At 37.3% G+C, this 15,163-nt stretch overlaps 1 protein-coding gene across 1 annotated transcript in view; it reads right to left on the minus strand.

Annotated features, from left to right (window-relative positions):
• The window catches only part of STT3B (STT3 oligosaccharyltransferase complex catalytic subunit B), a gene marked incomplete at both ends in the record, with an annotated part of 47,756 nt that overhangs the window by 22,946 nt on the left and 9,647 nt on the right, over positions 1–15,163 (minus strand). Inside the window, 3 exons of the mRNA XM_079538322.1 lie at positions 525–590; positions 2,275–2,562; positions 4,071–4,179. Coding sequence (XP_079394448.1) covers positions 525–590; positions 2,275–2,562; positions 4,071–4,179 — 463 coding nt within the window. The remainder of the gene's footprint in view (positions 1–524; positions 591–2,274; positions 2,563–4,070; positions 4,180–15,163) is intronic.

The raw sequence follows: 15,163 nt of genomic DNA on the forward strand, positions 1-15,163 counted from the left end.
TATCCCACCACTGGTTGTTCTGAAGCTAATTTATTTATCGTATAGCCCCCCAAAATGTTTATTTGCTAGAGGAAAAAAGGCCTTTGACTGATTCATACAGGATAATACTGTGAATCTAACATTTCAGAAGGGGAGGAAAAAATTCTATTATTATTGTATGTAACATGTACAATATGTACATATTGTATAGTACGTACACAGTAATAATGACACACTCCACCTCCTATCACCTGGACCAAACCAGGAATTCCACTGAATCAGAACATCTAATTGCAGCACAGGATGAATTTGCAAGGAAAGTTACTGTACTTAGTGTTTTACAAGAACTTTCATTGTACTTAAACACTTTAAATTTCAAAATATTTAGTATTTCTTCTAACTTATATACTTAAGGTCTTAATGAGACAAAGGAGCAACTTTACGTTATGGTCCCAACAAAGATTAAAATCTCCTCCTTCTGTCCTTCACCAACACATGAATTAAGTCCTACCAAACAATTTACTTATTACATACAAAAGGCTTACCATGTAGAAGTAAGATAGACAGCAGCAGATTGTCCAAAAGACTGACCCAGTTTTCACCGACTTCACCTTTAAAAATAATCAAGTATAGTAAACAAATATTGGACAATAATACAAAATTCAATTAAAAAAAACAGCTGTCAAGAAAAGTTCTTAAATACGTCTCAAGTTATATTTGCATGCTTTTCAACTGATGTCCATAAAAATCAAACCAAAATGGCAATTCATTCACACACAGGACAGCTTACATGTCTCTCTCTAGATAATGCAGAGACAGGATGCACTGCAACTGTCTATTTCATGATCCAAGGTAGAAAATAGTTGCAACACTTTCACGCTGCTTTCTCTGAGACATTAGAACTTATTGTTAACTGTAGACCATCCGTGGCTTCCTTTGGCTGGCTTCAGACCCAACTTTGCAATTATAAAATGCTATCCCGTGATTTTGAAAAACTCATTTAGGGTTAGTGAGAGCATCCAGATTTTACTAAAGGTACAGCAGCATCCACGAACTGGCTCAGGAATATGACTTTGTACAGAACAGAGAGCGGTGAAATACTGGCATTAAACAAAGCCATGCAGTTATCTGTAAAATATATTTGATTCTCACACTTCTGCAAAAATGTATGCAGAACGCTACTGGCACTATGCAGTCTAGTTAAATGCGGGAGTTCCACTAGAGCAGATAACTGCTATTGTGTCTTAGTTATTAAAAAGTAACAACACAGGTTGATTCTATTATTATCCAAACCAATATGACTTCACAACTGCAATTTAAATTCAAATTAAGAAAACATAAAAATCATTAGCAGGCCTTTCTTCAGAACCTGCGCTTAATTATCACCAGTAACTTAATCATGAAAAGCTTGAATTTCCTTCTATTATTTTCTTACCAACAATGTCCCAAGTTTGAAATATTCCAAAGCTAAAAAAAATCTGCGAGTATGCATTTGTTTCTGGAAACTACAATTCTTGACAAATTATGGGAAGAGCTGTAATGACTATGTACATAGTCCCTATGAAGACATTCTGTGCAGCAATTGCATGCTTTAAAGGACAGCTCAAGGAACAGCACCGCTGTGTCCACGTTGAATTAACAATATGACTATTTTCTCTGTGTTATTTCCATAATAAATAGAACAGTCCCAAAAAACTCCAGCTTGCCTAACCCCCTTCACACAAAACAATGTGACAGATGAAGTTCTACATGCAGATTAAGGAGTGACAGATGAAGTAGGCTGTTTAAAAGGCATTAGACTATTGAACAATTTTTAAGCATGCAAGCAGTATGAGTATCTTGCTCCATAGGCAACTTTAGGTATTAAATTTGAATACTTAAGTCAATGTCTAGACATACAGTCAACAGCTTCTTCAGATGAGCCTCCTTAGCTGAGCTGGTGAAAAGCTGTAGACTGCAGGTTGTCAAGTCTGAGCTCACATAAACACCAAATACCTCCAAACCAAAAAATGAAAGCAACCCTACTGTTTCTTTAAACTCAGACTCATCATTATTACTACTACTACAGGACAGGCGTATTCCAGTTGAGCGGTATTTTCATGTAATAAACTGAAAAGCATTATTATGGAGTGGTTCAGATCACATGACTTCTCAACACTTGCCTCATCCAAAGCCAAAGGCAAGAGAAATGAAAGGGAAGAAAATGAGATTTCAATGAATGCTAAGAAAAATCATTTGGTTGGAGGAGGAACCAAAAAAAACGTTTCCAAAGCAAAAGATTCAGCAATTACTTACCCATAAATAGTATGTGAACTGCAGTGCAAAAATAGCTATGCCTTCATTGTCAAATGATCCTGCTACTGATCGAGATATGTAACCTGGAACTATGGCAATAAAACAGGCAGCTAAAAGCCCTGCTCCCTGGTTCCACAGTTCTCTGGTGAGCAGGAAAGTAGAAATAGCTGTAAGGCCGCTAAAAACGGGTGCTAGGAACACGCACACGTCTCTTATATGGACTGTCACGTTAAGCATATTTAAAATCCAATGTATAAGGCCTGCTGTCACCATCAGTCCTGGGTATACCTAAAGGGAGGGAAAAAACCTCACTGTATTATTGTAGAAAATGGTCACGGTAAGTTTATTTGCATATATTTGCAAGGAAATAGAATCATTTCTTAAGCTGATACAAGCAGTGAGCAGGCAGAGTTAATGGAATTATTTTAATACTGCTTTAATCATGTTTTGACAACACTGCTGAATACCCAAGGTTCTTTAAATTTTACCCAAATGCTAACAATTAGATATAATACATTTTCTAAATGAATAAGCAGCACACAGATAATATCCTATCTTCCCTGGCATTTATCACATAATGAGCAGAATTTTCAGTTAAGGAATCAGAAACTAAAGTTTGTATGAAAATTTCAAGCCAGCTAACAGCTTTAAGAAAGAACAACGCAACAAAACAAATCCAAAACACAACCAAAACAACAAGAAGCTTCTTAACATTTCTCAGCCGTTTCCAATTTTCTCTATAATACACCATGTCATTTATTTATTTCTTGTTACCCGTGGAGAAAGCAAATATGCATTGAAGTTTTTAAATTGAAAAATTGACTGACAGTCAGTTGAGTATATTTGCAAGATATCCATAGACATCTTAGATAGGAAGACTAAGGCAAAGTCCTACAAAACTGAATAAAGATGTCCTCCAGGAAAGAGCAGCATAGGTTCCACGGATTCATATCTATTGTAGAATACTGGAGAACTTTAAAATATTCTTAATAGGGATTGTACCTTTCCACATTTATCAACATTTAAAAAAATCAATATGCAGTAATATATTATGGGCTATCACTAAAACAAATAGTGATCTACTTACAAAAAGCTTTGTAAATGAATGTAAATGGTGTGCTCTCTAATGAAAAAGTTTTAATGTACTTTCAAGGTTAGATGTAGCTATGTTACTTGGAATTACTAAAGATATTCTAGTGAGCTATATTTGTATTCTAATTGATAATATTGTTTCTTATCACTTTTCCATTTGGTAATTTGGCATTGACATCAATCTTAGCCCCTCCTGATGCTTCATGCATGTCTCTTGACCACTCCTAGTTTAGTTTCAAAGGGTCTTTATTCAGTGAAGCCCTCAATATAAATTCCACATGCAGATGATGCCCACTCAAAATACATAATTGACTTAGAATTTGAGTCATAGAAGAGTTAGATAATTGTTTTTCACTTTCTTTTCTTTTGTATTGTAACACTGTGTAATAGTTTCTCTACAAAGGAAAATCGAAATTACAGGAGTCATAAAACCCCAACTTATTATTACAAGCTCACATGTAAGAAGGCAAAATTCAGTTCTGTATTTCTTGTTCACAGTAGACTGCTGGATGAGGTCTAATGCATGTTGACTTAATGTCTTAATTACTGCTGCTAAAAATTAAAAACATCATCTTATCCCCTCAACAGCAATGTGACAATTAAAAGTATTTTCGACCAAGATTCTCCCTCTGTTGATGTCAAAGTTGTGTTTAAAGTTCAACAACATTACCACAAAGTCAACTTTAAGTTATTATAATACTTACAGTTCCACCAACTATTCTTCCCAGTGGATACCATGCTCTTTCATCAAACCAGTTTAAAAATTCATAAAATCCATGGGATGCAAGATGATGTGTTGATCTATAGTTAAACCTAGAAAAAAAGAAAAGAACAGTGGAAAGGGAATAAAAAATCAAGAATCTTAGGTATAATGTAAGTCCTCTGAGATTTAGAAAGTAAATAAACTTCAACATCTTATTTACTATACAATGGTCCTCTCAAAATCCATAGATCTTTTAAAGTAAATTACCAAGTTGCAGTTATTAACAACCGCATTGTCTCCATTTCTACAGCCTGTGCACATATACAGGTGAAATGTTACAGCCTTTTGTCGTGGTAAACATTAAACAGTTTTCTAGGACTCTGACACAAAGCCTATGTTAGTTCTGCGTTTCCTTTTAAAGTAGTCTCTTCACCAATTTACATACCCTATCCAGAATACCACCTAAGTAAAACGAAGACTATGGAAGAATTAATGCAGGACTTCCTTCTGAGTCAAGACAGCTACCCAGCACATCTGCTACTGCTCTATTTCACGTAATGTTGAAAGATGAAGTGATGTCGTAATATGAAATAAACACACTCTAATTGTTCACTCAGTGTCAACCTGATGCCCTCTGCATAAATCTTTTCTTTCAAACGAGACCCTACTAACGTAAGATAGAATCTCTGTAAATGAAATTTCAAAGTTCAAAGTTTGTACATATTTTCTGCATCAGAAAATTCTTTGCACAATTAAAGCCCTTCTACGTATGCCTTCACTTCAGCCTTCCATGCTGCCCATATAACACTGACAATCAATGCAATAATTGTCTGATTTTCTGCCAAATAATTAATTCTTCCAGTGTCTCCAACTTCAAGTAGCAACATCTTGCAACTATTCTAAAATTCTTCAAATTAGCTCATGCTGCTGTGAGGCAAGCTGCAGTCTATTTTACCCAAAAGAGTAACTCTTATACGTGCATTCTGGAGCCAAACCAATAAAGCCATAGGTATTAATGTGGAACAGCTTTGAGGAGAACAAAACAAAAACAAATACACAAAAACAACAACACAACTAAAAACTGAACAAGCAAACATTCAGCTTACAACAGCCTGGGTAAATGCCACTTCTAAAACAAGCAACTTTCATAAATCCAGCTCTCCTAATAGATATTCCAAATGGTGTTTAGCTAAAGATTACTTTTTTTTTTTTGCTAAGGTCAGATGATTAAATGGAAAACTGTAACAGAGAAGAGGTTAGATGGATGGGTAACCCACCGTGAAAGACTTCATTACAGTTTGCACTCAAGATTAGAAAAGCTTATATGTATTTTTTATTTCGCTGATTTCCTGAAAGTATCCATTTACATCAGTAACAAACAAAAATTTAAATACTACATTAAGCTCTCCTGTATACTTAGGATTCCCAAAATACCACTGGTTTACTTTGAAATAATTCATTTCAATGCAAGGAAGCTCATGTCACTCAAGACTGCAAGACTCATCAAGCTCCTGCTCATTTAATCAGCAGAACAAGGCTAATATCTGAATGACAACCACAAAGAGGTTAGAGCAGTTCTTGCCTACAAAATGAAAGGATAAAAAGAATTGAAATTCAAATCCAGATGCCAGCAAACCCGTATGGTTCCACTCACTGAGCTATCACAGTATCAGTCAAGCGATATTAAAAAAAAAAACAAAACAATAAATATAATAATGCAGTATTTTAGGAAAATTGTCCATCATAATCATTTATATAGGATACACTAACTGATAAAACTGTAGACCTTTTAAAGTATTTAGCCATTTTTATATAAAAAATTCACATAAATATCAGTCATTATGACCTAGAAATCTATTTATCAAAAAGCAACGTGACATTTGTTTTTAATAAGCCTGCAACCATTCCCATTTGACATCATTTCTAAATATGAATTAATTCTCCAGCTCTGAATGTCTGAATGGTCAACTGTAATATGATTTACGAAATGCTGTACCTGTAAAATTAGCCTCTTATCTTAGTGCAGCAAGGTTTTTTGTTAGTTTGTTTAGTGCCAAGAGCCTGCAGCATGGTACAAGACAAAACAGGAATTCGCATGCTCTCCAGCCAGTTGCGGTCCTGACTTAAATTGCACTGAAAACCCAGTCAACACTGCTATCCTATCCTGCTAAAAAGGAAACAAGAAAGATAATGCATTTACAAATATGGACTAATGTCAATTTTTTAAGTCATGACTGGAGCTCACACAGGCTGCAGATGTTTACTCTAACAACATTAAAAGATAAGTTAAAAATGAAATAGGCAGGAATACATATTGACATTCTCCTCAAGTTTCAAACGAGTACAGCTTCAGAAGTGACTTCAGAGGGAAGAGAACAACTGTCTTGTGCTTTGGCTGCAACCCATTATGTATGTAATTAGAATGAATTACCACTCAAAACTGAAACCCAACGTAACAGCATTTATACTTTTACTGCTTAAGATGAATGAATTTAATCTTCTCTCCTAATACTCTTTTTGTTAGATACAAATCTATTGACCCTTCCTTTTGAAAGGTGATGGATTCTTCTATAGTAGGTTAATTTTTCACTGTGAGGTGTCCTATAGGTAGAACAAGAAACAGCCTTCAGACCAGAGAAATCTAAAGAAATAGTATTTAGAAGCTTAACTGCAGAACCTCACTGTGTCTTCAGGAAAAAAAAAAAAGCACTCCCCCTTCCATCGGGTAACTTGCTAGCAAAAATAAATATGTGGATATAAGCATAAGCATACATAAGCACACATCTGCTGAGTAATGCTGTGCAAGGACCAACTTTAGGCGCTGACAAAGCAGCAGTGGTGGGCAGTGTACCAGAGAGCTGAACACGACACCCAAATTATGCTTTGATACTGCTTCCCTGCTTCATAGTGAACTGCTCCTACAAGGACAAGCCTGAACCTTGTAAAACTGTTTCCCTTTCATCAGAACACAGAGAGATAACAGCATGTACTGCAAACAATACTCCAGATGGTTGTGGTCAGCAGCTCTTTGTCCAAATGGAGACTGTTCACAAGTGCTGCCCCAGGGGTTCTCTTCCACATCTTTATCGGTGATGTTGAAAGACCAGTGGGATTAAGGGCAAGTTTGCTAATGAAACCAAGTCAGAAGGAAGGGATGACATCCGGAGGGACGTGGACAAGCTTGAGAATGAAATGAGATTCAACAAGGCCCAGTGTAAGGCATTGCACTTGGTTAAGGCAACCCCAGATATACGTACAGACTGACAGAAGAACTCACAGAGAGCAGCCAAGGACCTGGTGATGAAAAGTTGGACATGAGCCAGCAGTGTGCATCTGCAGCCTGAAGGCCAGTGGTATCCCGGGCTGCATCAATAGAGGGGTGGCCAGCAAGAAGAAGGAGGGGATTGTCCCTCTCTGTTCTGCCCTTGTGAGGGCTCATCTGGAGTACTGTGTCCAGGCCTGGGGCCCCACTACACAAAGACATGGAGCTGTCAGAGTGGGTCCAGAGGAGAGTCACAAAGACTAGCAGAGGACTAGAGCACCTCACCTACAAAGAAAGGCTGAGGGAGCCAGGCTTGTTCAGCATGGAGAAGAGAAGGCTGTGGGAAAAGATCATAGCAGCCTTCTGGTACTTAAAGGGAGCTTATAAACAGGGGGAGACTAATTTTTTACAAGGTCCGATAGCGATGGGATGACTTTTTTTATAAAGAAAGAGAGATGTAAATGAAATGTTGAGAAGAAATTCTTTAGTCAGAGGTGGTGAGGCACAGGCTGCCTAGAAAGGTTATGGATATCCCATCCTTGGAGGTGTTCAAGGCCAGGTTGGATGGGGCTTTGGGCAACCTCATCTAGTGGGTGGCAATTCTGTCCACAGCAGGGGGCTGGAACTCTGTGTTTTAAGGTCCCTTCCAACCCAAGCCATTCTATGATTTTACGATCCCACAACACTCGTGCCACCTTGGTACTTTACAGGCTGTGCTAGAAAGTGGTACAGTGATACCATACGTCTACAGATGACACATGCAACCACCTACACGTTCCACAGAGTGTCAAAAAATCTCAGGGAATACAGATGATATATGATATATATATGATATTTTGCTTATGGCCACATCCCAAAGGTTGAAGGGTGGCACATCTCAGCCTTAGTATCCCCATCTTCACCAGTTCTTCTATCCCAACAGATATCAAGGACTTTTTCCAATTCCTTTCCTGACTGGATAGAGATCAGGCACACCAGGACTGGAGGAGGCTGCTGGTTAGAGTGACTGAATAGTATGTAGTACTGTGTGACAGGATCATCTTAAGGAAAGAATCCCTTTTCTCCCTCCCTCAGCCACCTGATCTGGAGATATGAACTGTTCACCCATCTCGCAAGATTCTCTTCCTCCCTTTGAGGCAAGTCAGTATGAGAAGAATGAAGAAGAAGATTATGTGAAACGCTTGTCTAATTAAGAACTTATCTTGAAAGCCTGAGGTGAACATTCACGTTCTCAACCCACACTGTGAATAAGATACACATTTGCAATCAGTTAGCAAAGAGCTCTTAAGAACTTGACTGACTGAATACTTGTGTGTACTGACTTTTCTTATTTTAGCTGACATTCTATGAGGAAAATGATGCTCTGCTGTTCTCCTTGCCTCTTCCTATCAGGTCTGTAGTTTGAACTATCTCCTCCTCAGAGCTAGTTTTTGAAGGAATCAAACAATCCTCTTGGTACATTTCAGAATTAGAAGTCTCAGCCACCAAATTAGCCTAGTTTGGACCTTTTGGGGAGCACTCCAGCTTCACTAAGATGTTGCTCTATGCATGGTACTATTAATTTCTAGTGATATTTCTGGCAATCTTCTGGCAACTATTGAAGATATCTGTATTATGATAGGTAGAGTGAATACCTATATTGGAGAAATCTATATTATAGTAAGTACAGCAGAAGACTAAAGAATTGTTAAGAAGCATGGTTCTCATTTTCAAAGCATATTTTAATTTCAGCTTGCAGCTGAGCAAAAGCAGCAACAGCAAAATAACTGAGCGGAGGCAGCATTTCTAGTAGCAGCAAAATTAACTTGAAAACTTTACTAAGCAGCTTGCAATACAAAGCCTGTAAGAATTTTCATTTACATGTTATGTACTGCTAATACCAAATCTTAACTAACTGCTCATACTTGAGCTTGATTTTTATTCCACTCTGTGAACTGCTTCTTTAATGGAACAAAGTAATGCTGTAAGATGATTAGTTAGTCCTATTCACAGCGATGACTCGCTATATCCAGGAGCTATGGAACTCAGCAGCACATCACAGCAACAATTACTGCTATATTTATAAAGAGACATCTTCAGCTTTGACATTCCTAAGTGAGTACTCCTTTGACAAAAGTACTATTTAAGGAGAATACACAAGAGATGAGAGCATGTGTGGCAGCAGTGCAGTTGCTTCATCCAGATCTTAAAAACATTTAAGGCAAATTACACTGACAGTGGTGAAACTCGGTTGATCCTCCCATTACAACAGAGGCAAAGATCACTGCTTCTTGCAGGAACGCTGCTGCCAAAAATGCTACCAACTTCATGCTATTGATGTCCCACCATCTAGGTATTTTATCTGGCATTTATAGTCATTAGAGAATGTGTTATCTCCTTACCAGAAGAATTTGTTGACATAATTCTAAGCCTGCATTTATAAAGGCTTCTGGGCACTAAAAGTCTTCAGCTGCAGGTGCACAAAATGTTCACATCTGCATACTCAGAAAAATGACATGATACAAACTAACTGTGAACACTGCAAGTTATCTAAGCAATTTAGAAGTTAGATTTTAATGCAAATGTGGAACCCATTCTGCAATACAGCATCTAATTAGAGACCACAAACCTAGATTCTTGAAAAAGACTGACTCCAAATCTGACATATGCTTTGCATCTAAAGGAAGAATTTATTCAGTGCAACATTTGCATGGAAAAAACTAACGAGAAAGTTCAGTAACTTCCACTGAAGTGAAAAAAACATACACAGTATTCAGTATCAAATTTTAAAACACCTGCTTGCCTATATATTATACGACATCATGATGAAAGTCTTATTGTGAAGCCTTTATCTTCAAATTGAGAATTAGCACAATAAATTTTCCTTTTTTTGTTGTTGTTGTTTTAATGGAAGTACTGTACTTTAATCAATCATGTAATGATTCAACGCACTACACAGCAGTATTATTTCTCATCAAAAAAATGCTTACTTGTGCTGGGTTTATATATCTGGGAGAGTGTACATGGCCATTTAAGCCAGTTTCAACTAATCAATCAGAATTTTGTACCAGAAATACCTACTGGCAAACATTCATGATAGCTAAAGAGCCTCTCCTCCTGCCAAAAGCAAGGTGTTAGAGACTTCACATTAAGAACTGAGAAAATATACACTGAGATGTTCAAGAGCAAGAATCAGACAGATTGTGGGTGGTCCTCAGTTCACCTGAGCCAAGGCAGACAAAATTCTGCAAAATGGAAGAGCAACCAGGCAATTTCACTTCAGAAAACCCCACCGTGTTCCTTCCTTTGCAGCTTACAGATGATTGTCAGCTGAGTGATTTTATTAGGTCTTAAATTTAATACAGATATAAGACACATTCCACAAACTGCCCCCATTTGGAACATTCACGTATAATCAAGTGCTTATGTGATCACAAACCTTTTTTTCTGGTGGTTTCTTTGCTCTCCTGCCACAGTTTTGTTATCACTTTGCACACTCAACTGGAGTATCTGCACCTCACAGGAACACAAACACCCAGGAGTCGTGAACGTTAACTCTAGCCGGTCTGTCACCGAAGACATAGTACATGTTCACATAGTTATTACTGAAGTTGATTGAAAATGCTAATTATTAAGCTAAGTCTGCCAGAAAGTAGAAGTAATAGCTTTGACTGAAGTAGGGCTTGATAATGTCATAATTTTATCCTTTCTGGAGAGTTAAGTAGGATTTTTTTTTTTTTTTAAACGTTTAAGTCTTTATGATTTTATCTCAAAAGATATAAATATGTAATTATTCTTGTAGTCTGAGATAAGCCTCAACTAATACCAAGTATGTGGAGAAAGTTCTCCGGCGTACCCTACATTTAGATAGACACAACTGATCTGTGCAGTTTTTGTTGCAAACAGAGCCATTTGAAAAGAGAAATACACATCCTGCAAGTTGTTGCTTACAACTGTCATGTTTGATTTACTGACGCAATGAAATGGCAGGATGAAGTTCTGCAGTGATGTGGCCATGTAAGTTCAGAAAATATTAAGGAACAAGTTATTTGTCTTTTTTTCCTGTTGCTGGAATGCAGTTTAGCAACTTAGCTCCTCCTCTTTATAGTATCATTAGACTAATCCCTGATGGGGAGGAACAGCAAACAGCCTAAGCGGAAACAAAACCAGACAGCATAACCAGAAGGACAGCTAGTATTTTTCAGGTGCACCATTCAACCACACTCAATGCAAGTCCTGAATACCAGAATGCATACAGAATAATGCATTATGACCATTAAGAATATCAGAACTTTCCCAAAGTGTCTGAAAAAGATTACAGTACTCCTACAGCAACTTCTTGGCATTTTGACTGCCTGCAATAACACATCACGCTTAGCAAGTGCTAACATCAGGAATTGCATGCTGTCAGTAGCTTGATGATACACAATGCTAAAGGGAACATACAGCCTACTGTTTTCAGGGAGCCCAGGGCATCTTCAGTATTTTTGCTAATTAACTGCAAGCTTTTGAAAGCATTCCATGACCACTCCTTATACTTTTCACACAATATACTGCATACGAAGCCACAATATGCATCCCATCATCACTGTAGCATGTGGGTCCCTTTCTACAGTTTCAGACGCTTCCTCTGATGCCTATAAAGCTTTTTTATGACCTTTTTTCAGTCTTGCTTTTGAATTATTCCATGTCTAAAGGCAAATTATTAAGCAAAGAGTTAGTTTTAACACAAGAAGTTATACTTTGCTAGAGAAGCCTTTCATAACATTTCAAAAATGTTAAACCTAATAAGAAAGTGATGATTCCATTTTTTCCTCAGACTGTCAGAATTCCCAAAGGTTTTGATGATTATTTAAACAGAATCATTCAAAATTACTACAGGGCACATTTGAATATGTTTCTTCTTCTCTACTGGACAAACACCTCATTGCAGATAGCATGCTATGACTGATATCAATGCTGATGGTGATGTTCATTCTGACAGTAACACCTGCTTAAGAGACTTCTCTGCTCAATACAACACTAGCTCTCAAAACTAGAAAGGCACTAGAGTTATGTTTTTGTTTATTTTCCCCCTGAGCAGTACTGGGTTACTTTGTAGTGCATTAGCCTTGCATCCTGCAGCTCTGAAAGCTTTGCACCAAGTTCAAGAACATGTTTAAGGATAGTTCTTCCAAATGAAGCAAGCTTTTAATACGACAAAGGCTGCTTAAATTTACGAACTTCCAGATTAGAGGCTGGTACATGAGGATCTGGGTGGCAGAAAGGAATTCAAAAGGCAATCAGCTAAATAATAAACTTTGAGAACTAAAATATTATTTCCTTGAGAAATGTGACACAAAAAATCAATATGCTGAACAGGACTATTTCACCAGGAATAACTGGGAACAGAGAAGATAGCTAGCTCACAGGACACTCTTCATGGTCTTCTAGTACAGAACAAAGGAACATTTCACATCTAAACAGATGTAGTGGACTCTTACTGAAGCGATGCTCTTTTGCAGTGAGATCTAATACATACTCAGAAAAGAAGGCTAATTTCTGTAATAGTTTGATATGCAGAATAAAATAAAGGATGGCTACTTTAAGAATATTTTAACTGTTTAAGAGTATCTCTCACAGTCAATCTTTATTACATAGTAAAGTAATCTCTGCACTACAACACAGTGGCAGTTATGGAAGTAATAGTGTATGGGAACTGCTGAACCACGGCCTGAACCTCTGATTGACCACCTGAGGTGAGCACTGAGTCAGCCATGGAGCACAGGTGAAGGCAATTCAGCTGTGTGATGGAAGGGGTGGAGCCTGGCTGCACCTCTCCTAGACCCATTTAAGGGCTGACTACCAGTGGGGAAGGGTCTCTTCTGGAGATCCTCTGTCTGGAGTTTTGCAGCGAGCCCAGCATGCGAGTAAGCATTCTATCTATTCTCTTTTTATTATTATATTCTGCTTTGCCAAACTCTCTTGTTTATTTCATAATTATAACAGCTTTATATTCATTGATTATACAAGTACCTAAACCAAAGAGTAGTTGAACTAACTTCATGATCACTTTCCTGTAAGTGAAATAGTGAAAATAGGGAAAGCCAGGCTGGATCCAAGGTGACCTGGCAGATTCTTTCTACTCTATAAAATTCAAGGTAAGTTTAGAAGTAAACAAGATTCTCAGAGAGAGGCTCAGCCTCTAAGGTTACTTTAACTTCCTTGTAGCAGTTGTGCCAATATATTTTGTCAACTCAAAAAAACCCGAAATAATCTGAGGTGTTATGGTTGCACATCAGCAGCCTAACTCAGTTTAGCAAGTTAAAAAAAGGCAACCTTTCAACCGACTTTCAACCGATATACTATTCCCTTAAAACTTACTCTTTAGTACATCTCTTAATACATCTACTATTCCTCTTACTGCAATCAATTCTTAGTTACCTGAATTCCCTGACTATGCTTTTTTTTTTTTTTTCAGCTGTCCTTTCTGGTTATTGTTCAGTTTAGTTCAAGCTGGACCTTTCATAGCACACCTATTCAGCTTTATCTGTTGCAATATTGTCTCACTGACTTCTACAACAATGGATATTGCAAAAATAAAAATTAATATTTTAGAGTGGATAAGACAAAGAAAGTGTGGTTCTGCTCTGATGCTATCTTACCTTGAGCAACTTCAGTCCAGTCTCTCTGACTGAGGTCAGAGTAAGAGACCTAATTTTATTTAACTCTATACATGTCTGCTTAAATTCAGTGTACCTCAGTGATGTGACAACAGTAAACAAATGTTGCATTAGACAGATAGACATAGGTACCTGCAGACCAAACTCAGCTGTATGTCCACCATCTGGAGAAACCTAGAGATAAATTTAATTATGCCCTAATTGAACAAGCTGAAAAGAAAAAGGCATGAACGTAGTCCAAACTGCAAATGAGCAAAGAAGGGTAAAAAGGCAATGCACAACTCTAGAATGCCTTGCACTAATTACACGCCCAAAATTAACTGTGGCAGTTATCCTTCAACTGAGCTTCGCTAGTTAAAAGTCATGCAGGAGTGCTCTTCATCTGCTCCACTGCCCAAATCAGATAATTAGCTTGAATCACAGCTAAAAGCATACTGCTCTAAAGATGATTTAAACAATTTCACCTGATTTTTTTTTTTTTTTCCTGAAGCAGATTAGAAGCACTCCATACTCCATTAACACAGACCAGCACAAAGGATGGCAGCCTCTAGATGAGGGCAGAAACCATTCCAACTCTTTGCAGAGTGACTACACAGATATTCTTATGCTGAAGGAAATCAGAGTGGAAACAGGAGGTTACCAATAAGATAAGCAAAGACCAAGAAAGCAGACAATAGAAAGTGGTCTTTATCCTTCTCTGCAATAGACAGATAGGAATTTATCTTTCAAACTGTATTTTGCATTCCTGATCCATATTCACTGTCAGATTTATTGTCAGGAGTGTGGCAAGAAGAATTTAAATTTACTTCTCCTCTACATCTATTTTATATCTTTCATACTGTTTCCAGTAAGTCTAAAAACAAAAATGTGAGTTTTCACTGAATTTCATTCAACATGTTAACAACTGCACCTAACAGTTACCACTATTTCTTTAAAGGCTATGCACAGGAATCATAGAAGTATGATAATAAAACATGATTTGCTTTTTATTAGGTAACTTCACAGAAGCATTACAGATTAAGAGTACTACAGTGCTTAGCAGTTAAGAGAGTATTTATAATTAATATTAAATTCCTGCTACATACAATGTGAAATTAAAGTTGCATGTTTGTCTCATTACATGACTGATTTCTACTATTCTTTTGTCTCACTATACTGTAACTATTAACTTACTTGACTGTGCTCTTTTCT

The sequence above is a fragment of the Tetrao urogallus genome (assembly GCF_951394365.1).
Source record: "Tetrao urogallus genome assembly, chromosome: 7".
Lineage (NCBI taxonomy): Eukaryota > Metazoa > Chordata > Aves > Galliformes > Phasianidae > Tetrao > Tetrao urogallus.